General features: G+C 45.9%; 1 protein-coding gene across 9 annotated transcripts in view; it reads left to right on the top strand.

The window, feature by feature from the left end:
* LOC139263132 (coiled-coil domain-containing protein 9-like) overlaps positions 1 to 24981 on the top strand; it is a 367644-nt gene that overhangs the window by 317096 nt on the left and 25567 nt on the right. For all 9 annotated transcript variants that reach the window (XM_070878722.1, XM_070878724.1, XM_070878721.1 and 6 more), the window contains one exon: positions 3521 to 3569. In XM_070878722.1, coding sequence (XP_070734823.1) covers positions 3521 to 3569 — 49 coding nt within the window. The remainder of the gene's footprint in view (positions 1 to 3520; positions 3570 to 24981) is intronic.

Here is a 24981-nt window from a genome sequence, read left to right as displayed (position 1 = left end):
AAGCCCTGTGCAAGATTGATGCCGGACTTCTCCATGTTCCTTGACATTGCACTCAGGCTTTCTGACAGGGCTGCCAGTGCACCAAGCATTTAATTGTGAATACCCATCAGCGTTCTTCTGTAGGCTACCCCATCGAAGTCCTCATCTGAGTCTTCTGCAGCAAAAACCATGTACGACCTCAATCTGGCACCTGCGCTACCCTTTCCCCCTGTCCTCGCTGCAGCCCACTTGTGCCCGGTGACTCACCATGTGCAGATCCCGCCTCTAAGCTACCCTCTAAAGTCCACGCAGTACCGGAATCTAAGCTGGTGGCAGCATGTGTCAGATCGAGTGACAGTGTTTCTTCTTAATCATCAGTCTCCTCTTACTTTCCCTCTTCCTCAGTTATTGAGATCTGGTGGTGGAGAGGGGGGAAAGCAAGAGGTGCATGCTTACACCATGTGCAGCTTGTAAATCAGAAGAGATTGTGGGATGAGGGGGAAGTGGGATGTGAGAAGGAGGATTATATATGAGGATACCGGCACCTTGTATTCTTTCAGTCCCGCCGCTGGCCACGAACTCAGCGATGCCCCTCCCAAGCATGAGGGGGGTCAGGTTATGCAGGCGCACTTGTCCCCTGCCAGTTAGGTTCTGCTGGCGCCGGTTATGAGCCACCTTTTCCTGCAAGAGAAAGGGAAGTGTGTCAGTGAGTGTGGTGTAATGTGTTTGGTTGAATAGCTGACAGTGTATGCAAGCTGTGAGGCTTGCAGCAGTGGTAAGTATGTGAGGGTTAGGTGAAGCTATGAATGTGAGGTATGAGCCGTGTTTGAGATTGTTGATAGGTGAGTGATGAGGGTGTCGTGCATTGAGCAGTATGTGAGGCTAATGGTACAGATAGTGGGATATGGCATTTGAAGATTAATTCACTGACCGTGACAACTTGTGTGAGGTCATTAAACTTCTTCCTGCATTGCATATAGGCCCTCGGGGTTAAGCTGCTGGCATTCACCACAGCAGCTGTTTGCTCCCATTGGACTCTACACGGTTGCCTGGAGGGCCTCCTGGCCCCCTGTGGAAACAGCACTTCTCTCCTCGAGTTGACCTCCTGCACCAAGGCCTCCCATGTTGCATTGGAGAATTTTTCTTTTCTCTTCCTCTCAATCTCTTCCCCAGCCAGTTCAGTGAGCTGCTGCGGGCAGAATGCACCTGCCCTATAAGAGGTGCAGACTGCCTTTATGAAGTGCAGGCTAGCTTTAAATGGTGCTAGCCTCGCACAAATTTGGGCCCCCCGGCTGAGCGTTCAGCCACTCAGCAGTGCATGCAGCAGTGGGCTGAACATTGCAATCTTGCTAATCAGCCGGCAGCACGAAGTTCATGTGCCCATTTTTAGGAGCTAATAAATTTCTCGTCATACTAATCCCATCATTCCTGACTGTCATGTTTAAAGTACCTACTTTAACTTGCCACGTGTACTTATGTTTAGTTTGAGCCGTTCAGCTCTCCAAGAGCAGTAGTCTGAAAAGGGCCATCCATGTAAGGTGCATTCAGTTTTGTTCCCTTGGTGATTTTGAGCTGTTTTCCGCAGTGGGGGACAGGGGAGGGGAAGGAATGCAGGCAAGAGATCACTGCGTGGGTGTGGGACGGAGAGATCACCACACGGATGTGGGGGTGGAGATCGCATTGGGTTTTCTTGAGGGGCTGAGAAAGCACTTAGCTGCTGGATCTGACAGCTCCCGCCTCCCGTCAGCCCTGGGAAACCTGTGCCCACAGCCATTTAATCTAAATGGCTACCAAAGTCTGAGGAACGCAGGCTCATTAACATATTGACCTCACTGACCCACCTCTCTAGAGGGGGTTACTCAGATGCCGAAACTCGCCGTGGTTAAACTGGAAGTAGGCACATTTGCAGCGAGTTGGTGGGTCGAGTTTCAGACTTTTGCCAATTTAACCCTCCCAACTCTCCCACGCCCGTCAAGGGGATTAAAATTCCCCCCATAGAAACTGAGGATTTAAAACAGTAAATGAAAATGTCACTGAGCACGCAGCAAAACATTTCAACTCTCTTAGGAACATATGACATTACCAGATGAAAATGGGCAAGTGATCCTTTCCATCTCTATCATCCAAGCAGAATATATTTTTCCATTATTGTGTGTGTGGAAAGACCCAGGAGTTGTAAGTTCACCCATATTTTCACAAATGTTAACATGACATTAGAGTTTCCCTTTCTTCCTGCGGCAGAATTCAGTTTTTTTTAAATATGTTCATTGGGGAAGAAAACAGCTTTGTTTCTAAATTGATCAGTGGGAAAAGATGTAAGGATGAAAGAAGTATATAGAGCTTATAAAGAAGTAAGAAAATATGAAACTTCTAGAAGGGAAATACAAAGAAAAAAAAAGATAAATGGTATGAAGAAGGAAAGAAGCATTGGTTCAGTGGGATCAAAAGTGAGACCTCAGACACCAGTTCAGATATTCCAGATCAGTATGTTCATTTAGACCAGGGTGTAGAAATTGCCCTGCACATGAAACAGGGCACCCCTACCGTTTTTTAAAGGTTTTTTCTGTTCCAGTCCATGGGACAGAGATACAGAGAAATTCAGCACTTGGTTTATTTTTCTCCATGGTGCAGTGTTCTGGTCGAGTGCGGGGTGCATCGCGCTGACGCGTCACAACGTCTCGCCCCTTCAGTTAAAGGGGAGAGCCGCTGCAAACTCTGCAGATATTTTAGTAAGGTCCACTGGGCCACCAGGTTTCTGCCAGGCCAGAGGGGGTACCAGGCTGCCTGTTGGCGGCCCGGCTGAACCCGGGGGCATAAGTGTTGGGCCGACCTGGCAAAAAAAATAACATGGCGGCAGTGCGCCCTCCCCTTTAAGGGCGACCGTGCCACCATTTTACACAGAGTGCACCAACAGCAAAAGCTGTCTGAGGCACCGATCAGCGGCGGGGCCTCTCCTGTGGGGCAGTTTCGGGTAAGGGCCAATTTCGTGAGGGGGTCCCTGCCAGTCGGAAAGGGGTCGCCGTGTGCACGCCGCAGCGGGAAAACGGGCGGAGCGATCCCAGGCACTGCTCCGCTCCTGAGGAAGGGTAATTTCTAAAATGGCAGCCCCTCCACGGAGAGTCGCCGGCCATTGTGCCCCCACCCCCGTGGCTTTCCGGCGGCTAGCGGCCGAATCAGGAGGGGCCATTTCGGCCCTCTGCAAATCTCAATGATAAAAGAATAGGATTTAAAACTGAATACTTTGCACCAGCGATTTATTTCTTTTTACATAATCTTTTGTTAATCCTGTATAAGTAATTTCTGCTGGAAGTTTTAGATTGCACAGCATGTTTCAGAATGTTTGATGAAATAATCGACTAAAGTTAATCAGCAGAAACTTCTTTTAGTAAATTGAAGCTTTTTAAAAGTGGTGTTTCAATATATGTGCAAATAGCAGTTATAGAGGGTACATGGCAAAACTAGATCAACTATCATCAACAAAGTTTATGTGGAAGGTTTTTCATGCAAGTAAGTAATGTGAATGTCACTTTTTACACAACAGATTGGATATCAAAGAGAAGATTGAAATACAAAGAGACACTGGAGGTCAAGTATGTATGAGATTGTAGACACGTTAGAAATCTCTTGTTTAATAAAATATGAACATATCTAACAAGACAGGGTGAGATAGAAGGTGTATTGCATAAATAAAAACATGAGCGATGTACAGTTTTGTTCTCTGTACCTAAAGAAGGATATACTTGCCTTAGAGGGGGTGCAACGAAGGTTCACAAAAATGTATTCCTGGGATGAGAGAGGTGAATGAGAGGGTTGTCCTATGAGGAGAGATTGAGTAGATTGGGCCTACATTCTCTGGGGTTTAGAAGAGTGAGAGGTGATCTCATTGAAACTTATAAGATTCAGAGAGGGCTTAACAGGGTAGATGCTGAGAGGTTGTTTCCACTGGCTGGAGAGCCTAGAACTAGGGGGGTCACAGTCTCAGGATAAGGGGTTGGCCATTTAGGACGGAGATGAGGAGGAATTTCTTCACTCAGAGGGTGGTGAATCTTTGGAATTCTCTACCCCATAGGGCTGTGGATGCTGAGTCGTTGAGTATATTCAAGGCTGAGGTCGATAGATTTTTGGGGCCGGAATGGCCCCTCTCAGAAAGGCCCATTAGAAGGGGAGGGCCATTGTGAAGCCCCATGACCGCCCGGTTACCGCCCCACACATTGTTTTGCCTCTTAAGAGGCCAATTCCGCACCAGGGATGGCACTTCACACCCAGGCGCTTAACTTTCATTTCATTTGAAGTGAGCACCCCAAACCCAGCGCCGGGCAGTTTTGCCCCCTCAGACTCTAAGGCAATCAAAGGATATGGGGCTCAGGCAGGTAAGTGGAGTTAAGGACAAAGATCAGCCATGATCTTATTGAATAGCAGAGCCGGCTCGAGGGGCCGTATGGCCTGCTCCTAATTCTTATGTTCTTAGAATTAGCAGCAGTCGATGGGGGACAATTGTACATAACAGTAACACATGTACAAAATGTATGTTAATACGTCAAAATTTGGTTTATTAGCGTTAGCAAGTCCTAGCTTGTTACTTGGGTTAAGCGGGTGCAACACGAGTTACTGCAGTGAACTTGCAATAACAGAATTTTGGGTTTTCTTCACAAAATTCTTACGGTTTGACTTTTAACAGAACGTTAACAGCGGACAGAACAGTGGAAGGAACAAGAAGGTGCAGAAAGTTATATGAACCAGACAAAACAGGACAGGGGGGAACTGGAAACAAAAGCAAAGAGGGGCAAGGTGACTGCAGAAAGCAGCAGTCCTGTACATTCCTGTGTTCCTATCATATTGAGTTTTATGTTTTAAATAAGAGTTTTCTTGTTTCTTGCTATTTGTGACACAGTATCTAGTATAGTATATGCTAGCAGCACTAGTGAAAGGCCATTCAGAACAATGACTCACAGTTGTTGATTGCAAGCTGCTAGACAATTGCTAACATGTTTCAAGAGGTTCATCATCATCATCATAGGCAGTCCCTCAAGTCGAGGATGACTTCCACGCCAAAAAAGGATGAGTTCACAGGTGTTCCAATGAAGGACCGAATATTCCAGATCCCGAACTACACCCTGAAGGGTGGAAGATGCCTGTACGTGGATTTTTTTAACGTGTGGTGACCGTTGCGCACCAGTCACCACACGGGCTTGACAGAGCTAAGTCTTGGTCCAGTGGCAAGGGTTAACCAGGACTGGAGACCTGCTCTGCTGCACGGACCTAGTGCGCACACATATCGCAGTGTGGGCTGGCCCATGCTGCCCCTGGCCCTGAACTCAAGCCTCTCCTGGGCCCAGATCATGTCCCTCTACAGTCTCTCGCCGCTCCTGATGTACCTGCCCACGCTCCAATCACCGACCTGGACCTTGTTGACGTCACTCTTCGCTGCCGTCGCCCTCCTGCACCAGCTCACACTGCTCCCTGAAGTAGTATGCCTCCACACTGCTCTCGCGGCCGCTCGCTGCTCATTTTATGGCCTTGACCTGCCGCTGGTGTTCTCACGCAGGTCGGGGCCTCCACGCTGCTATTAGACTCGGCTCTTAACATCCGTTTATATTCGGCTCTCCCAACAACGTGTTCAATGACGGCCGGTCTCACATTCAGGTCCTGTCTGTTTCGTATTTCTCTGAATTCAGTCTCTCTCTATATTGAATCACTGATCTGAATATCCACTAATAGCAACCTGCGGCAGTGTTTGTCGATTTAGGTTTCTACATGTTCAACAGACAGTGACCAGTTTATAACCGAGTTATAACCTCGATTAAGAGGTTAATACACCTTATCAAATAGGCAATTAACACCAGCTGCAAATTGGTTATTTGGTAAAAAGAAAAGCAGAAAGGTCTGCACAGAGCGACCTTAAAGAGAATGGACTCAAACAGAGTGGTTTATTTGGGAATTTAGAAAGAGTGGGAATTCGGAGAAGAGAGGGAAGGAGTTACAGCTTTTTGTCCACTATTTGTAGTGCTTTGTGTTACAACAGAGGCAAAAATCGAAAGCCTGACGTCAGCTCAAAGGAAGCAGCTGATTGGTGAGTGTGTTTGGGGCCGATTTTCATCGATATCCCGTTCCTCTGGAATCTCCCATTGAGGTTCCGCCCGACGGGATCCTTGTGTGCAAGAGTTCCGTCCACATCACAGCATCATGCCCGCCCATGCCGTATGTCTGTTAATCGCCATTTTGATCACTTTTCGTGGATTCCCTCCCACCAACCCGCCCGCCAGAAGGACCGCTCGGGAAAAGCAGATCTGAGCTGGGTGGCAGTGGGCCAGCAGTCGCACATCAGGTGGGTGGGAGGCAGGCAGCAATGCAATCGGGCAGCTTTGGGCACATCGGGTGCGTGGGAGGGAGGCAGGCAGCAGTGCAATCAGGCAGCTTGGGCACATTGGGTGTGTAGTGTATGTAGGCACCTTGAGTAATGACACCACGAGGAAGGGTATGGTCTTCTACTGTACAGACCTGCAGTCTTTTATTAGCAGTTCCTGAGTGCTGACAACAAGCTGTGTGTTCCTTTTTATACTGGGTTACCTGCCGTGTGCAGGCAACCCCTGGGTCTCCAGCAACAGCACCCTCTAGTGTACCGGTAAGGTGTGTACAGTACAAGAGTACATTCAATGTTGCATACAGTGTTACAGACATCACACAGTAAACAGGCATGTATACACAACAATACTCCCCCCTGAGCATTTTTCATATCCTAGTTGTTATGACCAGGGGTGGTGGGCTATGGGAGGTTGTAGTGAGGGTTGTGTGCTTGAGGCTGGCCGTGTACATTTCCCCTCCCTCACACACAAACCAAGTGGGTGTCATTGTTGTGGGATCCCTCGGGGAGGTAGTCACGGCAGCAGTGGGTGGTGTGTATACACTGTGATGTTAGTAGTTCTGGGGTGGTGGGCAGGGCCACAAGACTGGGTGGGTTCCTTGTCCACCAATGGGGATGAGGGTCAGGTCATCCCAGGGGTTTGCCAGGGAAGCTGGAGGGTATTGGCCCTGGTGGCCAGGGGTTGTAGGGCAGGTCTGGTGCAGGTTGCCATTGGTGGTGGCTGGGCTGCCCATTGACCACTGTCCCTGTAGTGGGTCTGCTCCCACTAGCTGTGTGTGTCCTGCAAGGGGCATCACATTCATTCCAAAGGTTGAGGCTACATGGTCTGGTAGCCTGCTGGACCTGGGGGTCTTCCACAGGGGGATTCCATTGGCATTAGCATAGTCCCTTTAGGACCCAATGTCCTTTGACAGTGTCCTACCGGTATACATGACACCTTGGCTCTGATCACACATAGTCGAGCCTGCATTATACATTCCAGCACTTGCATCACTTTTGGGTGCCTGATTTCAACAACATGGTTACATTAGGTATTTCATAATCTCTATCATTATTGTGAAGCATAATAAACTTGTTCTTAACCTTACTGACATCTGCATTCATCTCATTAGTCACATTAGTTAAACCAGCATCACAATTCATGGTTACATTGCATATATTTTCATACTTGCACCCTTTATTTGCATCTTTAGCTTTAAAGTCCGTGTACTCAAATAGTTGGAACTTCCCCTTTAAATTTTTTTGGTTACCGGTCTCCTTTAAGGGAGCTTTCAAATCCGATTGGCCGCTCGATGTCACATGATGCTCCTCTAGTTGACTCGCATTTTGAATGCAGGTCTGCTGCTCACCAAGCAGCAGCCATTTTGTGGTGCTCCTTTCCACGTTCTTGTGCTGCAGCCATTTTGTGGTCTTGTTGCAGGCAGGGGTGGTCTTTTCTTCCACATGCTTGTGGTGCTGCAATCTTTCTGTGGTCTTGCTGCAGGCAGGCTGTGGTGGTCTTTTCTTCCACAGCACCACTTCGCCTGATGTGGACCCGGTTCATCCAATTCCTGCCCAGCAGCGTGGGACCGTCGCTGGCTACAATCCACAGGAGTTTGTGCAACACGCCGCCCTGGGAGACCTGGACGTCTACACTGCCAACGATTTAGATTTTACCTTTGTTATAGGTGAGCAGCTTTGCCTGGACAGGAGACAGTTTTGGTTGAGTGGCAGGATTCCTCCAAATTTTTTCAAAGGTCTTTTGGCTCATCATAGACTGGCTCGCCCCTGCGTCGATCTCCATGGAGACTGGGACCCTGTCGATGTCCACTTCCATCATCCACGGAGAACTTCCGGTGGAGCAGGTAAAGATTCCATACTCCTCTCCCAGGGTTAGAGCAGCTACATCTTCATCTGTGTCGGAGCCCTGTTGATTAGCCAACTCATCAGAGACACAGTGAGTACAGCCTTTTCTGCACATTCTCTGAAGATGCCCTTTCTCTTTGCAGCCTTTGCATGCATAGTCTTTGTAGCGGCACTGGTGGGCCCTGTGGTTTCCTCCACAGCGCCAGCACAGGGCCATCCGGTTTGCCCCATGTGGCGGACTCAGGGTTGCAGGACTTGGCAGCATTTCTGCCTTTCGAAGTGTCCATGCGGTGCACTGCGCTTGCCGGTTTAGAGTCCTGGGTCAGTATTCGCCTCGAGTCGCTGGCCGAAACCATGTAGGCTTGGCTCACTTGAATTGCTTTCTGCAGGGTGACCGTGATGTCAACATTGAGCAATTTATGTAGGAGGCCTTCGTGGCCGATTCCGATGACAAATATGTCCCTTAGTGCTTCATTAAGGTGGTCGCCAAAATTACACGGTGCAGCTAGTCGTCTTAAGTGTGCAGCATACTTGGCAATTTCTTGGCCCTCAGCCAGAGCCAAGTCCACGGCACCATGGGTGGCTCAGCTGCACAGGGGGAAGGAAGAAGAATGGAAGAGCAATATTGGTAGGGGAATAGATAGTCGGGGAGAAGACAGGCGTTTCTGCGGCCGCAGATGTGACTTCAGGATGGTATGTTGCCTCCCTGGTGCCAGGGTCAAGGATGTCACCGAGCGGCTGCAAGACATTCTGGGGGGGAGAGAGAGTGAACAGCCAGAGGTTGTGGTCCATATCGGTACCAATGACATTGGTAGAAAGAGGGATGAGGTCCTGCAGGCAGAGTTCAGGGAGCTAGGAGAGAGATTAAAAAGCAGGACCTCAAAGATAGTAATCTCCATTTTACTTCCGGTGCCGCTTGCTGGCAGAAATAGGAGGATAGAGAACATGAATGTATGGCTGGAGAGATGGTGCAGACTGGAGGGCTTTAGATTCCTGAGGCATTGGGACCGTTTCTGGGGGAGGTGAGACCTGTACAAGCCAGACGGGTTGTACCTCAACAGAGCCGGGAGCAGTATCCTCGTGGGAGGGTTTGCCCTTGAGGATGTAGTTCTGGTCTGATACGTCCTTACTATACAGTATAAATGCACACGAGGCCCATGCTTGAGAGGAGGTCAGTCTGTGGCCTGTCCTTTATTCCTTCGCACTCAAGTGATGAAGGTGGGTGGAGCTTCCCCTTTTATACCTGAAGGTCCAGGTTAGGAGTGTCTCCCACCTAGTGGTCATTGTTCTCACAGTGTACAACTTAGGTCAGATTATACATGGGTTACAATGCTGGTTGAATACATGACATGGTCCTTCATTGAAACACCTGTGAACTCATCCTTTTTTGGCATGGAAACGTCATCCTCGATTCGAGGGACCGCCTATGATGATGATGGGAGGGTTTAAACTACCTTGGCAGGGGTTGGGAACCGGAGAATAGATACAGTGGGGAGAGAAGCAAAGCTGGAATTGGGCAGCAGAAAAGTAGAAAGTAAATTTGGAAGACAGAGGAAACAAGAGCTGGAAAATTGACAACAAGGGAGTTTGGCACCACTAAATGGTATATACTTCAATGCAAGGAGTAAAAAGAATAAGGCAGATGAGCTGAGAGCACAGATAGAACTTGGCAGTATGATATAGCCATTACTGTGACATGGCTGAAAGAAGGACAGGTATGGCAGCTCAACATTCCTGGTTATAGGGTTTTCAGATGGAACAGAGAGGGGGTAAAAAAGGAGGGGGGGGGTCGCAGTATTAATTAAAGAAACAATTACAGCTGTGAGAAGGGATGAAATGTTAGAGGGGTCATCAAACAAGGCCATATGGGTTGAATTGAAGAACAAAAAAGGGGTGATCACACTACTGGGAGTGTACTGTAGACCCCCAAACAGTCAGAGGGAGATAGAAGAATAAATATGTGGGCAAATTGCTGCAAGATGCAAAAACTATAGAGCTGTAATAGTGGGGGATTTCAACTAACCTAATATTAACTGGGGAAAAGGTAGCGTGAATGGTACAGAGGGTGCGGAATTCCTAAAATGCATTCAGGAGAACTTCTTTAGCCAGTATGTGACAAGCCCAAAAAGGGAGGGGGCGGTTCTGAACTTGGTTTTGGGGAATGAAGAGGGGCAGGTGAAAGGTTTATCAGTGGGAGAGCATTTTGGTGCTAGTGATCATAATTCACTAAGATTTAGGGTAGTTATGGAAAAGAACAAAGCTGGACTAGGAAAAAAAGTTCTCAATTGGGGTAAAGCCAATTTTGCTGAGCTGAGATGGGATTTGGCCAAAGTGGAAACGGCTACTTGATGGTAAATGAGTGTCAGAGCAGTGGGAGGCATTCAAGGAGGAGATCCTGAGGGTACAAAGCAAGTATGTTCTCTTTTTTAAAAAAAAAGGGTTGGGCTAACAAATCTAGAGCCCCCTAAATGTCAAGGGACATACTGGGTAAGATAAAGAAAAAAAGGGAAGCTTATGACAGATTCGGAGAACTCAATACTGCAGAGACTAGGGGAGTATTATAAATGCAGGGGTGCAATTAAAAAAGATATCAGGAAAGCAAAGAGAGAGCATGAAAGAATGTTGGCAAATAAAATCAGGGAAAACCCAAAGATGTTTTATAAATACATTAAGAGCAAGAAAGAGTAAGGTCTATTCGAAACCACAAAGAAAATCTGTGTGTGGAGGCAAAGATGTGGGTATGATTCTTAATGAATACTTTGCATCCGTTTTCACAAAAGAGAGGGGTGATACAGACTTTGCAATGAGGGAGGAGGAGTGTGAAATATTAGACCAGATAAACATAGTGAGCGAGGAAGTATTAAGGGGATTAGCAGCTTTGAAAGTGGATAAATCCCCAGGCCCAGATGAAATGTATCCCAGGCTGTTAAGAGAAGCAAAAGAGGAAATAGCAGAGACTTTGATCATCATTTTCCAATCCTCTATGGCTACAGGTGTGGTGCCAGAGGACTGGAGGATGGCTAATATTGTACCTTTGTTTAAAAAGGGAGAAAGGGATAGACCGAGTAATTACAGACGAGTCAGCCTAATTTTGGTGGTGGGAAAATTATTGGAAAAAGTCCTGACGGACAGGATAAATCTTCATTTGGAAAAACATGGATTAATCAAGGACAGTCAGCACGGATTTGTTAAGGGAAGATCGTATCTGATTAACTTGATTGAATTTTTCGAGGAGGGATGATAAGGGCAGTGTGTATGATGTAATGTATATGGATTTTAGCAAAGCTTTTGATAAGGTCCCACATGGCAGATTGGTCATGAAAGTAAAAGCGCATGGGATCCAGGGCAAAGTGGCAAATTGGATCCAAAATTGGCTCAGAGGCAGGAAGCAAAGGGTAACGGTTGATGGGTGTTTTTGTGACTAGAAGGCTGTATCCAGTGGGTTTCCACAGGGCTCAATGTTGGGTCCCTTGCTTTTTGTGGTCTATATCAATGACTTCGACTTGAATGTTGGGGATATGATTAAGAAGTTTGCAGACGACACTAAAACAGGCTGTGTGGTTGATAACGAAGAAGCTGCGGATTGCAGGAAGATATCAATGTACTGGTCAGGTGGGCGGAACAGTGGCAAATGGAATTCAATCCGGATAAGTGTGAGGTAATGCATTTGGGGAGGTCTAACAAGGCAAGGGAATACACATTAAATGGTACAACGCTGAAAAGGATAGAGGAATAAAGGGACCTTGTAGTGCAGGGCCACAGATTGTTAAAGGTAGCAGGCCAGGTAGATAAGGTGGTTAAGAAGGCATATGGAATACTTGCCTTTGATAGTCGAGGCATGGAACACACAAGAGCAAGGAGGTTATGCTTGAACTGGTTAGGCCACAACTGGAGTACTGTGTGCAGTTCTGGTCACCACATTACAGGAAAGATGTAATTGCACCAGAGAGGGTGCAGAGGAGATTTACAAGAATGTTGCCTGGACTGGAGAATTTTGGCCATGAAGAAAAATTGAAGATGCTGAGTCTGTTTTCTTTGGAACAGAGGAGGCTGAGGGGAGACCTAATTGAGGTGTATAAAATTAAGAGGGGCCTGGATAGAGTGGGTAGGAAGGACCAATTTCCCTTGCCAGAGGGGACAACAACCAGGGGACATAGATTTAAAGTAATTGGGGGAAGGTTTAGAGGAGATTTGAGGGGAAATTTCTTCACCCAGAGGGTGGTGGGGGTCTGGAAATCACTGTCTGAAAGGGTGGTAGAGGCAGAAACCCTCACCACATTTAAAAAATACTTGGATGCGCACTTGAAGTGCTGGAACCTATAGGGCTACGGACCAAGAGCTGGAAAGTGGGATTAGGCTGGATAGCTCTTTGTCGACCGGTGCGCACACGATGGCCTCCTTCTGTGCTGTAAATTTCTATGATTCTAAGAGGAAGAATGAATGAAGGTCCTTACTGTTTTCTATATTTTCAGTGAAGCCAGTTGTAATGAAAAGCAATGGTAAAGACCACTGCTAATTACTGCATTAAAATAATTTTTCAGTGAAGATCAGTGTGATTTGTTATATGTAGTTCTAAAAGTAGTCTTTTGGAAAGTCATTTTGAAAGTTTTATTATTTTGGCATTGGTGAAAGCCAGTAGTGCGCTAGAGCCTAATGCACTACATAGCAGCAATAGCAATGTTTGCAGCCTTCAGCTCATTGAGTATACTCAGTGCCATAACCTACAAGGCTATGGACCAAGAGCTGGAAAGTGGGATTAGGCTCGATCATCATCAATGCTGTAAATTTCTATGATTCTAGTATGCATTCAGGAGCTTAAGAAATAGCGCAGTAATATTATTGCCGGTATGTGGCATTTGGGTCTGGAACTGAGCACTAATTGTAAAGCATCCCATCATACACGATGCAGAGAGTTAAATGGTGCTTTCCTGCAAATACAGATTTTTTTTAAACTTCAATTAGTGAACTCTCAGTTCATATTTTCAAAATCTGATTTTTTTTTCCCCCACAAGTGTTCTGATTTCTTGTCCCAAGCATTGATGGATGTTGCAATGGATCTGTCACTTTTTTGTATGGCAGCCAATCTTTCCTCCCCACAGAAGTGATTTCAGTTTCTTTGATCCCTTGAGTTTTATCCTTGGCTGCATCAAAAATAGAAGCGGATTCCACACAGATCAGCTACCTGTGCAAATTCCCTGCATTACTGACTAGCAAATGAAGTTCAGCTACACTAAATAGTCAGCTCAAACGGCAACAGCTGTTATCTTGCACAGATTTAAAATCTTTCCCTGATTTATTCAACTTCCACATACAACAGTGCTGGGACCCTAACTATTTACAATCTATATTAATGACTTGGAAGAAGGGACTGAGTGTAACGTAGCCAAGTTTGCTGATGATACAAAGATAGGAGGATACAAAGATAGGAGGAAAAACAATGTGTGAGGAGGACACAAAAAATCTGCAAAAGGACATAGACAGGCTAAGTGAGTGGGCAAACATTTGGCAGATGGAGTATAATGTTGGAAAGTGTGAGATCATGCACTTTGGCAGAAAAAAAAATCAAAGAGCAAGTTATTATTTAAATGGAGAAAGATTGCAGTGCTGCAGTACAGTGGGACCTGGGGGTACTTGTGTATGAAACACAAAAGGATAGTATGCAGATACAGCAAGTGATCAGGAAGGCCAATGGAATCTTGGCCTTATTGCAACGGGGATGGAGTATAAAAGCAGGGAAGTCTTGTTACAGTTATACAGGGTATTGGTGAGGCTTCACCTGGAATACTGCATGCAGTTTTGGTTTCCACATTTACGAAAAGATATACTTGCTTTGGAGGCAGTTCAGAGAAGGTTCACTAGGTTGATTCCAGGGATGAGGGGGTTGACTTATGAGGAAAGGATGAGTAGGTTGGGCCTCTCCTCATTGAAATCCTGAAGAATGAGAGGTGATCGTATCGAAACGTATAAGTTTGTGAGGGGGCTTGACAGGGTGGATGCAGAGAGGAAGTTTTCACTGATGGGGGAGACTAGAACTAGAAGGCATGATATTAGAATAAGGGGCCCATTTAAAACTGAGATGAGGAGAAATTTATTCTCTGAGGGTTCTGAATCTGTGGAATTCGCTGCCTCAGAGAAGCTGGGACATTGAATAAATTTAAGACAGAAATAGACAGTTTTTTAAATGATAAGGGGTTATGGGGTGTGAGCAGGGAAGTGGACCTGAGTCCATAATCAGATCAGCCATGATCTTATTGAATGGCGGAGCAGGCTCGAGGGGCCACCTGCTCCTATTTCTTATGTTCTTAAATCAAAACATTATTTATCCCATGGTAGAGATTCGGCTAGGAACTTTGCAATTCATTGTGGCACAGGTAATTTTGCTCCTTTTATATTTAAGGAGGTCATTCTAAACTTAAAACTTTAAAAATATGGTAATTAGCAGTGGTTTTCACCAGCGTCCACCCATGCCAGAGGAAGCTTCTTTTATCAGTGAAGATCGGTGTGGTTTGTAATATGCACTTCTAGAAATGGTCCTTTGGAAAGTCAGTTTGAAAATTTTATTATTTTAGCATTGGCGAAGGCCATTATATTGTCCAAGGTGGTTACATCAGTGGTGCTAACTGACTTACCTTATGTTAGTGGAATTTACCATGGGATCCAGGAATTTTCTCCTGTTTTTTTTCCTGAGGAAGGAGAGAGAGGAAGACATCTTCCAGGGGGTTTTGCAGAGACCAGAAACTGGACTCCGACATTGACCTTTACTCTGCTCACATTTTTTGCAGATACGTTTCCCATATTGCCCGTCAGTTAGAAATTCAGGCCTGTGGTGCTAATAGGGAGTCAATAATATACCTGGCAAAAGACCCCGGTGGGAAACACAAAAACCATTCTGGAAATAGTGAGAATGAGCAACTTAAAGAAATTAGTATTAGTAAAGAAATAATAATGGGTCTAAAAGCCGATAAATCACCCGCATCTGATGGTCTACATCTTAGGGTTTTAAAAGAAGTGGCTTCAGAGATAGTGAATGTATTGGTTTGATCTTCCAGAATTTCCTAGATTCTAGAACGGTCCTCATGGATTGGAAGGTAGCAAACGTAACCCCACTATTCAAGAAAGGAGGGAGAGAGAAAACAAGGAACTATAGGCTAGTTCACCTGACATCAATAGTAGGGAATATGCTGGAATCTATCATTAGGGACATGGTAACAGGGCAAAATCATAATATGATTGGACAGAGTCAACTCGGATTTATGAAGGGGAAATCATGTTTGACAAATCTATTTTTTGAGGTTATAACGAGTAGGGTGGATAAGGGAGAACCAGTGGATGGAGTGTATTTGGATTTTCAAAAAACATTCGATAAAGTGCCACGCAAGAGGTTATTACACAAAATTAGGGCTGATGGGCTCGGGGATAATATATTAGTATGGACTGACGATTGGTTAACGGACAGAAAACAGAGTAGAGATAAATGGGTCATTTTCAGGTTGGCAGGCTGTAACTACTGGGGTACTGCGAGGATCAGTGCTTGGACCTCCGCTATTTACAATCTATATCGATGACTTAGATGAGGGGAGAGAGTGTAATATATACAAGCTTGCTGATGATAGAAAGTTGGGTGGGAAAGTAAACTGTGAGGAGGACACAGGAGGCTGCAAAACAATTTAGACAGATTAATTGATTAGATAAGAACGTGGCAAATGGAATATAATGTGGAGAAGAGTGAAGTTATCCACTTTAGTAGGACAAATATAAAAGCAGAATGTTTTTAAATTGTGAGAAACTGAAATGTTGCTATTCAGAGGGACCTGGGTGTCCTTGTACACACATCACAAATTTAACATGCAGGTACAGCAAGCAATTAGGAAAGCAAATAGTATGTTGGCCTTTATTACAAAGGGACTGGAGTATAAGAGCAAAGGGGGCCAGAATTTTCCCCTTTCCTTAAAGCTTGTTACCACCACAAATCAATGGCCACACTGTGGAGTGGAGTGGCCACTGACTTTTGGTGGAATGGCCGCTGATGGCCTAATTGCCCTCCCAAGTTTTCACGGCGGTGTCCCGATCCCCTCCATTACCGCTCCGCTGCCGCCGATCCATCTTAAGTGCGTCATCACCGTGGGCACCGTCGATCATTGGCGACATTCCCCTCCAAAAATCTTCGGCCCACCCGGCGGTGCCAAAACCTGTTTTTTCCTGGTGGTCCAGTGAGACTGTGGCCTTCTGCAACGGCAGTGCGGCTTCCCTTAAAGGGGAGGGCATGCTGCTGCCATGTTTCTTTTTGTCGGCCAACTCCTATGTCGGCCCAACAATTATGCCCCTGGATTTGGCACTCCCTCTTGGGTGCCAGGCCGCTGGTCCGGCCGAAATCCTCTCTGGTGGCTCAGTGGGCCTTTCCCCTTTGTGAAGGGGAGAACCGTGGTGACGCGGTGACTCCGCTCTGCACCCAATTTCCACCCCTCACTTGTTGTCACCGCCGCGTCTTTGCCCCTCCGGTGTTGTCACTGCCCCCATTATGACCGTCTTTCGGATCAAAACAATAAAAACCAAAAAGCCGAATGTCACTCGAGACGACCTGAACCGCAGCTGCGGTAAAAACCATCAAAACAGGGTGCCCCATTCTGTGCGGGGGGCACTTTCTACCCCAAGAAGTCTTACTGCAATTATATAGGGCCTTGATGAGACCACACCTGAAGTACTATGTACAATGTTGGTCTCCATACCTAAGGAAGGGTATACTTACCTTAGAGGGAGTGCAACATAGGTTCACTGGGCTGATTCCAGGGATTAGGAGGGATTGACTAGACTAGTCTATATTCTCTATAAAGATTAGAAGAATAAGATGTGATCTCATTGAAACATATCAAATTCGTAAAAGGCTTGACTGGGTAGATACTGGAAGGATATTTCCCCCGGCTGGGGAATCTAGAACTCGGGGTTACAATCTCAGAATAAGGGGTCGACTACTTAGGACTGAGATGAGAAATTTCTTCATTCACAGGGTTGTGAATCTTTGGAATTTTCTAACCCAGACAACTGTGGATTCTCAGTTGTTGAGTATACTCAAGACTGAGATCAATAGATTTTTGGATACAAAGGGTTTCAAGGTATATGGGGATCGTGTAGCAAGATGGGGTTAAGATAGAAGATCAGCCATGATCTTATTGAAAGACGGAGCAGGCTCGAAGGGCCGTATGGGCTACTGCTGCTCCTACTTGGGTTCAAATGGGTCAGCTTGCCTAGTTTCTATTCCCTTTATAAAGTCAGGTAGTATAATTGTATGGGAGAACCCAAGACAGGGAGAAGCCGTTGCCTTGAGGCCCCTCGGGATCTGTAGAGTATCCGTGGCAACTGAGAAGCTTTTGTTTACCTAACCTGCTGCAAACTTCCTAATTGTGTACCTTGTGCAAACAGAAAAAAAATGTCCTTTCTGTGTTGTGACTCAGCAATTGTGACCGTTTCTGATGGTTGCTGAATCTGCCCATTTGTACCATGGAGTGGATTTGGCAACAGCACCGTCTCCTTTGAACAAGCTTAACTTTATGAATTTCATGCATAAGCAGTTAGTGCTGAAAGGAAGACTGAAACTTTAAATCCCTAAGACGATTATTTATGAATTGATCAATATTCAGATCAGTAATATTTAACCAGACTTCTAACAATTCCCACTTCAGTAAAACTCTGAGGTAATGAGAATCATTATGGTAATGCAAACTAAAAATCATTGCATAAGCCTCTAAAATGTTCATACTGCACTACAAAGTATAAAACTTTATACAGCATGCATTGCTGTTAATGTAGCAGATATATATTTTATAGTAAAAGAAACAGCTGCAATTAAATCAATCCATTGCCATGACACTAAAACAGATCAACTACATATGTTAATCAACTACTATGGAACACAAATGCAGCCCTTAAAAACATTTGTGTGTATGTGTATATGTACATAAGAAGGGAATAGGAAAGCAAGGAGGTAATACGGGGCAGGAATCTCAAAAAATCTGAGAAAGGAACAGTAAATGATTCTATAAATATCAGTAAAAAGAGTCAAATTTAAGGTGGGACTTCTGAGTGGAGAGGATAGCAAAAGTTGGCAGGGCTGCTTTACAAGTATTTCACTTCATTGTTTACAAAAGAGAAAGATATTAGGGAGGATGTAAATCCAGAATAGCTTCTAAGTGGGATGAGAGATACTATAATAAAGAAGTTGGCTAAACTACAGGGGGATAAAGTGCCCATGGGGTTGTGACACAATCCCACCCCGCACCCACTGTGATGACAGACATTGGATCAGGCATGGAACAGCCACCCGCCCCAAGCAGACGGGGGGGAAGGGGGTCTATTCTGCATGTAAAAGACACAACCTGATTATGTGATTGGCACTGTGACCCCTTTTGAATGAAAAGTTTTGGGAAGCTCGCAAGGTATCGGGTGGGGGGGAGTGTATATGTTATGATACACAAGATATCGCAAATGTGTGGGATAGGCTTGATGGACCAGATAGTCTTTACTTGTCCGTCATTTTTCATATGTTTCCGTATGTTCGTGTCAAACCCAGCAGCAAGATCTGACAGAAAAGAGGCCAGTTTAGAAGAAGCCAGTTTTGGGCGGGAGGCAGTGCTACAGCACTTAAATATCCCAAGGGATTTCCCTTCCATCCCATACCCTGCCCGCACGCCTATGCTCGGAGAGTTCAAATTGGCTAGGTAGTTCATGATAGGTCCTTACTATACAGTATAAATGCACACAAGGCCCATGCTTGAGAGAAGGTCAGTCTGTGGCCTGTCCTTTATTCCTTAGCACTCCAAGTGATGAAGGTGGGTGGAGTTCCCCTTTTGTACCTGAAGGCCCAGGTTAGGAGTGTCTCCCACCTAGTGGTCATTGTTCTCACAGTGTACAACTTAGGTCAAATTATACATGGGTTACAATGCTGGTTGAATACATGACATCACCTCCCCCCCCCAGAGTCTTATTGGGATCACAGGTTGAGTCTCTCTTGTAGAGCGCCTGAGTGCGGGCTCCGGTTGTTGGGCGCTGGCCTGAGTCTCTGCTGTTTGCGGTGCCTCAGGCCTATCCAGACTGCCCACAGTGATTGGGCTCTCCTCCCTTTGGTTCCGGTTTTCGGTCACCTGTGGTGGATTGAACTCTACATCGTATTCTTCCTCTGCTTCTTCTATGGGTTGCTGAACCTTTTTTTTGTTTGATCCACGTGTTTGTGGCAGATTTGTCCATTGGTAAGTTTAACTACCAGAATCCTATTTCCCTCTTTGGCAATCACAGTGCCTGCGAGCCATTTGGGCCCTGCAGCGTAGTTGAGGACAAAAACAGGATCATTTACATCAATACATCGCGCCCTCGCATTTCTGTCATGGCAGTCATATTGTGGCTGGCGCCTGCTCTCGACAATTTCTTTCATGGTGGGGTGTATAAGGGATAGCCGGGTTTTGAGCGTCCTTTTCATTAGCAGCTCTGCGGGTGGAACCCCTGTGAGCGAGTGTGGTCAGGATCTATAGGCCAACAGGAGGCGTGATAAGCGTCTTTGTAGGGAACTCCCTTGGATTCTGAGCATCCCCTGTTTGATTATCTGCACTGCTCGTTCTGCCTGGCCGTTTGAGACCGGCTTGAACGGTGCCGTTCTGACATGGTTAATTCCATTGCCTGCCATGAAGTCCTGGAATTCAGTGCTGGTGAAGCACGGGCCATTGTCGCTGACCAAGACGTCCGGTAGACCGTGGGCGGCGAACATTGCCCGTGGACTTTCTACCGTGGCAGAGGATGTGCTTGAATTTAAAATGTCACACTCAATCCATTTGGAGTAGGCGTCTACTACAACCAAAAACATTTTTCCCATGAAAGAACCTGCGTAGTCCACATGGATGCGTGACCAAGGCTTGGCGGGCCATGGCCAGGGGCTAAGGGGTGCTTCCCTGGGCGCATTGCCCAGCTGGGCACACGTGTTGCACCTGCGAACACAAAGTTCCAGATCTGCGTCTATCCCTGGCCACCAAACGTGTGACCTGGAAATTGCCTTCATCATGACAATGCCCGGGTGCTCATTCTGGAGTTCTCTGATGAACACCTCTCTGCCCATCTGGGGCATGACTACGCGGTTTCCCCACAGTAGGCAATCGGCCTGAATCGAGAGTTCATCCCTGCGCCTGTGAAATGGTTTAAATTCCTCATGGCATGCCCTGTACATGACTGCCCAGTCCCCATTCAGGACACATTTCTTGACTAGAGACAATAGCGGGTCTCTATTTGTCCAGACTTTAATCTGACGGGCTGTCACGGGTGAGCCTTCGCTTCCGCAAGCTTCAACAGCCATGACCATCTCAGCAGCATGCTCGGTAGCCCCTTCAGTGGTGGCTAATGGGAGCCTGCTGAGTGCAGCGGCGCAGTTTTCGGTGCCCGGTCTGTGCCGAATTGTATAGTCATAGGCGGCTAACGTGAGTGCCCACCTCTGCATGCGGGCCGATGCGTTTGCATTTATGGCCTTGTCGGCCAAAAGGGACGTTAGGGGTTTGTGATCTGTCTCCAGCTCAAATTTCCTGCCAAACAGGTACTGGTGCATTTTCTTTACAGCATATACACATGCGAGCGCCTCCTTTTCTACCATCCCATAACCCCTTTCTGCCTGGGACAGACTCCTGGAGGCATAAGCTACCGGCTGTAACTGACCCTTGACATTGACATGCTGCAACACACACCCGATACCATAGGATGACGCATCGCATGTAAACACAAGTTTCTTACATGGGTCGTATAGTGTTAAGAATGTTGGAACATAACAAATTGCGTGCTCTATTAAAAGCCCTTTCCTGGCTGTCACCACCGGACCCATTCGCGACCTTTGCGTAGGAGCACGTGTAGCGGCTCTAGCAGCGTGCTCAATTTGGGAAGAAAGTTACCAAAATAGTTCAGGAGCCCCAGGAACGAATGCAACTCCATCGTGTTACGGGGTCTGGGTGCTCTCTGGATCGCTTCCGTCTTGGACGCAGTAGGGCTGATCCCGTCTTCTGCTACCCTCATCACCAGGAATTCTACTTCTGGAGCTAGAAAGACGCACTTTGCCTTTTTCAGTCGCAGCCCTACCCGGTCCAGTCTGCGTAGCACCTCCTCCAGGTTGTGGAGGTGTTCTTCAATATCGTAACCCGTGATGAGGATGTCGTCCTGAAAAACCACCGTCCCTGGAATCGACTTGAGGAGGCTTTCCATATTTCGTTGGAAGATCGCGGCGGCTGAGCGAATCCCGAACGGACATCTGTTGTACTCAAACAACCCCTTGTGTGTCGTGATGGTGGTCAGCTTCTTCGACTCACTCACCAGCTTCTGGGTCATGTAAGCTTGGGTCAGGTCTAATTTTGAAAAAAGTTTGCCACCGGATAGCGTCGCAAAGAGGTCCTCCACTCTCGGTAGCGGGTACTGGTCTTGGAGTGACACCCGATTGATGGCGGCCTTGTAATCACCACATATCCTGACCGACCCATCCGCCTTGAGCACCGGCACGACCGGGCTCGCCCAGTCACTGAATTCGACTGGCGAGATGATGCCTTCCCTCAGCAGGCGGTCCAATTCGCCTTCTATCTTTTCCCGCATCATGTACGGCACCGCTCTGGCCTTGTGGTGTACTGGCCTGGCGTCCGGGTTTATGTGAATCACTACTTTGGCCCCCATGAAAGTGCCGGGTTGAAATAATGAGTCAAATTATAGACCAGTAGATTTCAGGTTTGATGTGGTAGGGAAAATCTTGTCGAATCTTACAGCCCCGAAGGAGACCTTTTGGCCCAATTTGCCTGTTTTGACTCTTTGAAAGAACTATCCAATTAATCCCAGCTTTCTCTCATAACACTGCAAGTTAGTTCTCTTCAAATACATGTCCAGTGCTTTTTGAAAGTTGCTATGGAATCTGATTCCACCACCCTTTCAGGTAGTGCGTTCTATTCATAACAACTCTCTGTGTGAAATAATTTCTCCTCAATTCCCCTCTAGCTCTTTTTGTCAATTATTTTAAATCTATAATAAATGCTGGCCTTAACACCCATATCCCATGAACAAATTTAAAAATCTATGACCTGGTTATCGACCCTCTTGCCAAAGGAAATAGTTTCTCCCTACTTGCACTGTCAAAATTCCTCCTCATTTTGAATATATCTATTGGTCCCCCCTAAACTTTTCTGCTCTAAGGAGAACAGTACCAGCTTCTCTAATCTCGCCACATAACTGAAGTACCTCATCCCTGGCATCATGCTGATAAATATCCTCTGTACCCTCTGTAGGGCCTTGACATCCTACCTAAATTGTGGTGTCACACTCCAGCTGAGATCGAACCAATGATTTGTGAAGGTTTAACATGACTTCCTTGTTTTTGTATTCACCTCTATTTCCAAAGCCAAGTATCCCATACGCTTTCTTAATTGACTTATCAACTTGATCTGCCACCTTCAAAGATTTGTGAATATGCAACCGCTCAAAATAATACCAATTAGATTTTACTGCCTCTCCATGATGTTTTCCCCAAAGTGCATCACTTCACACTTATCCACATTAAATTGCATTTGCCTATTTCACCAGCCTATTTATGTCCTCCTGATGTCTGCTCACTATTTACTATGTTGCCAAGTTTTGCATCATTTGCAAACTTCACGATTGTAATCCCTATACCCAACTCCAGGTCATTTATGTACAACAAGAAAAGCAATTTTTGTAATACCTGGGGATTCCACTGCAAACTTCTATCTCGTCATTAAAACACCCATTCACCAGTGCTCTCTACCTCCTATCCCTTAACCAATTATGTACCCAAGTTACCGCCGTCCTTTAATACCATGTGCTTCTATGTTCCGAATGTCTGTTATCTGGTCTCTTTAGTTAAAGTTTAAATTATTAACTGTCTAGATGAAGAAAAAATAATTAAAAGCAGCCAACACTGACTACAGAAAGGAAGATTGTGCTTGTCAAACCTGAGACTTCTTTTGAGGCGATGTTAGATATGGAGGATGAGGGCGATGCAGTGGATGTGAAGTATATTGATTATGGAATTAGGGGGAAGGATAGCAAATTGGATTAAAAGTTGGTTCGGGGTAGTCTATGGAATGTTGGAAAATGACTGTCAATGCATCCACTATTTCTAGGGCCACTTCCTTAAGTACTCTGGGATGCAGACTATCAGGCCCTGGGGATTTATCTATCTTCAATCCCATCAATTTCTCTAACACAATTTCCTGACTAATAAGGATATACTTCAGTTCCTCCTTCTCACTAGACCCTCGGTCCCCTGGTATTTCCAGAAGGTTATTTGTGTCTTCCTTCGTGAAGACAGAACCAAAGTATTTGTTTAACTGGTCCGCCATTTCTTTGTTTCCCATTATAAATTCACCTGATTCTGACTGCAAGGGACCTAAGTTTGTCTTCACTAATCTTTTGCAGTCAATTTTTATGTTCCCAGCAAGCTTCCTCTCATACTCTATTTTCCCCCTCCTAATTAAATCCTTTGTCCTCCTCTGCTGAATTCTAAATTTCTCCCAGTCCTCAGGTTTGATACTTTTTCTGGCCAATTTATATACCTCTTCCTTGGATTTAACACTATACTTAATTTCCCTTGTTAGCCATGGTTGAGCCACCTTCCCTGTTTTATTTTTACTCCAGACCGGGATGTACAATTATTGAAGTTTATCCATGTGATCTTTAAATGTTTGCCATTGCCTATCCATCGTCAACCTTTTTAGTATAATTTAAGTGTGACATGGTCTTAAGCTTTAATCACTAATTCTGGCAGTGTATTTCACGGTCTCACAACTCTGTAAAAAAAAGTTTCTCCTGCTCTCTGTCTTAAATTTCTTGCATTTAAATCTGCTATGTCCCTTAGTTCTAGTCCCCTCAGTCACTGGAAACAGTCTATATCTAAGTACTCTGTCCCATTCCTTTATAACTTTAAGAACCTTTATCAAATCACCCCATAAATGTTAATGTTCTAATGAAGATCTCCAATTTTTCAACTGTTTTTCCATATTTGTATTTCCTCATACCAGTCACTATCCTAGTGAATCTGTTTTGTACCCTCTCTATTGCCTCAACATTCAAACTATAATGTGGAATCCAAAACTGCACACAGTGCTCCAAATGTGTTTTTACTAAGGTTGTGTTAATAAAGAACAGAAAACAGGAACCAAGGGCTGAAGAAGATGGGGAACATAAGGAGAATCAGTTTAAATCGCAAAGAAAGTGAAGGTTGACAGAATGGCTTGGAATAGGAGTCATGGCAAGGTTACCAGGAGTAGACAGAATATAGAAAGTATGTGGGAACACGATGAGGTAATGAAGAGACAATTAAAAAATTATTGGTTCCTGTTTTCTGTTCTTTATTAACACATCCTTTACTAATTCTCCCAGCATTGTGTCAATTAATTGTGAATAACTCCATTTACATAATAGGCTTGCCAGCAAAGTTATTGCCCATGGAATAAAAGGGACAGTGGCAGCATGGATGCGTTATTGACTAAGTGACAGAAAACAGAGAATAGTGGTGAACGGTTGTTTTTCAGACTGGAAGAAGGTTCCTCTGGCCGGGGTGAGGTAGGTCGGGAGGGACCGAGGTAAGTCGGGGCAAGGTCGGTCAGAGCGAGATCGGTCAGGCAGAGGTCGGGTGGCCAGGGTGAGGTCAGTCGGGTCGGGCCGAGGTTGTTCGGGGTGAGGTCGGTCGGGCCGGGCCAAGGTCGGTCGGGGCAAGGTCTGGGTGAGGTTGGCCAGGTCGGGGTGAGGTCGGTCGGGCCGGGGTGAGGTCGGTCGGGCCG

The sequence above is a fragment of the Pristiophorus japonicus genome, chromosome 4 (assembly GCF_044704955.1).
Source record: "Pristiophorus japonicus isolate sPriJap1 chromosome 4, sPriJap1.hap1, whole genome shotgun sequence".
Lineage (NCBI taxonomy): Eukaryota > Metazoa > Chordata > Chondrichthyes > Pristiophoridae > Pristiophorus > Pristiophorus japonicus.
This window is presented reverse-complemented; position numbering and strand designations above follow the sequence as displayed.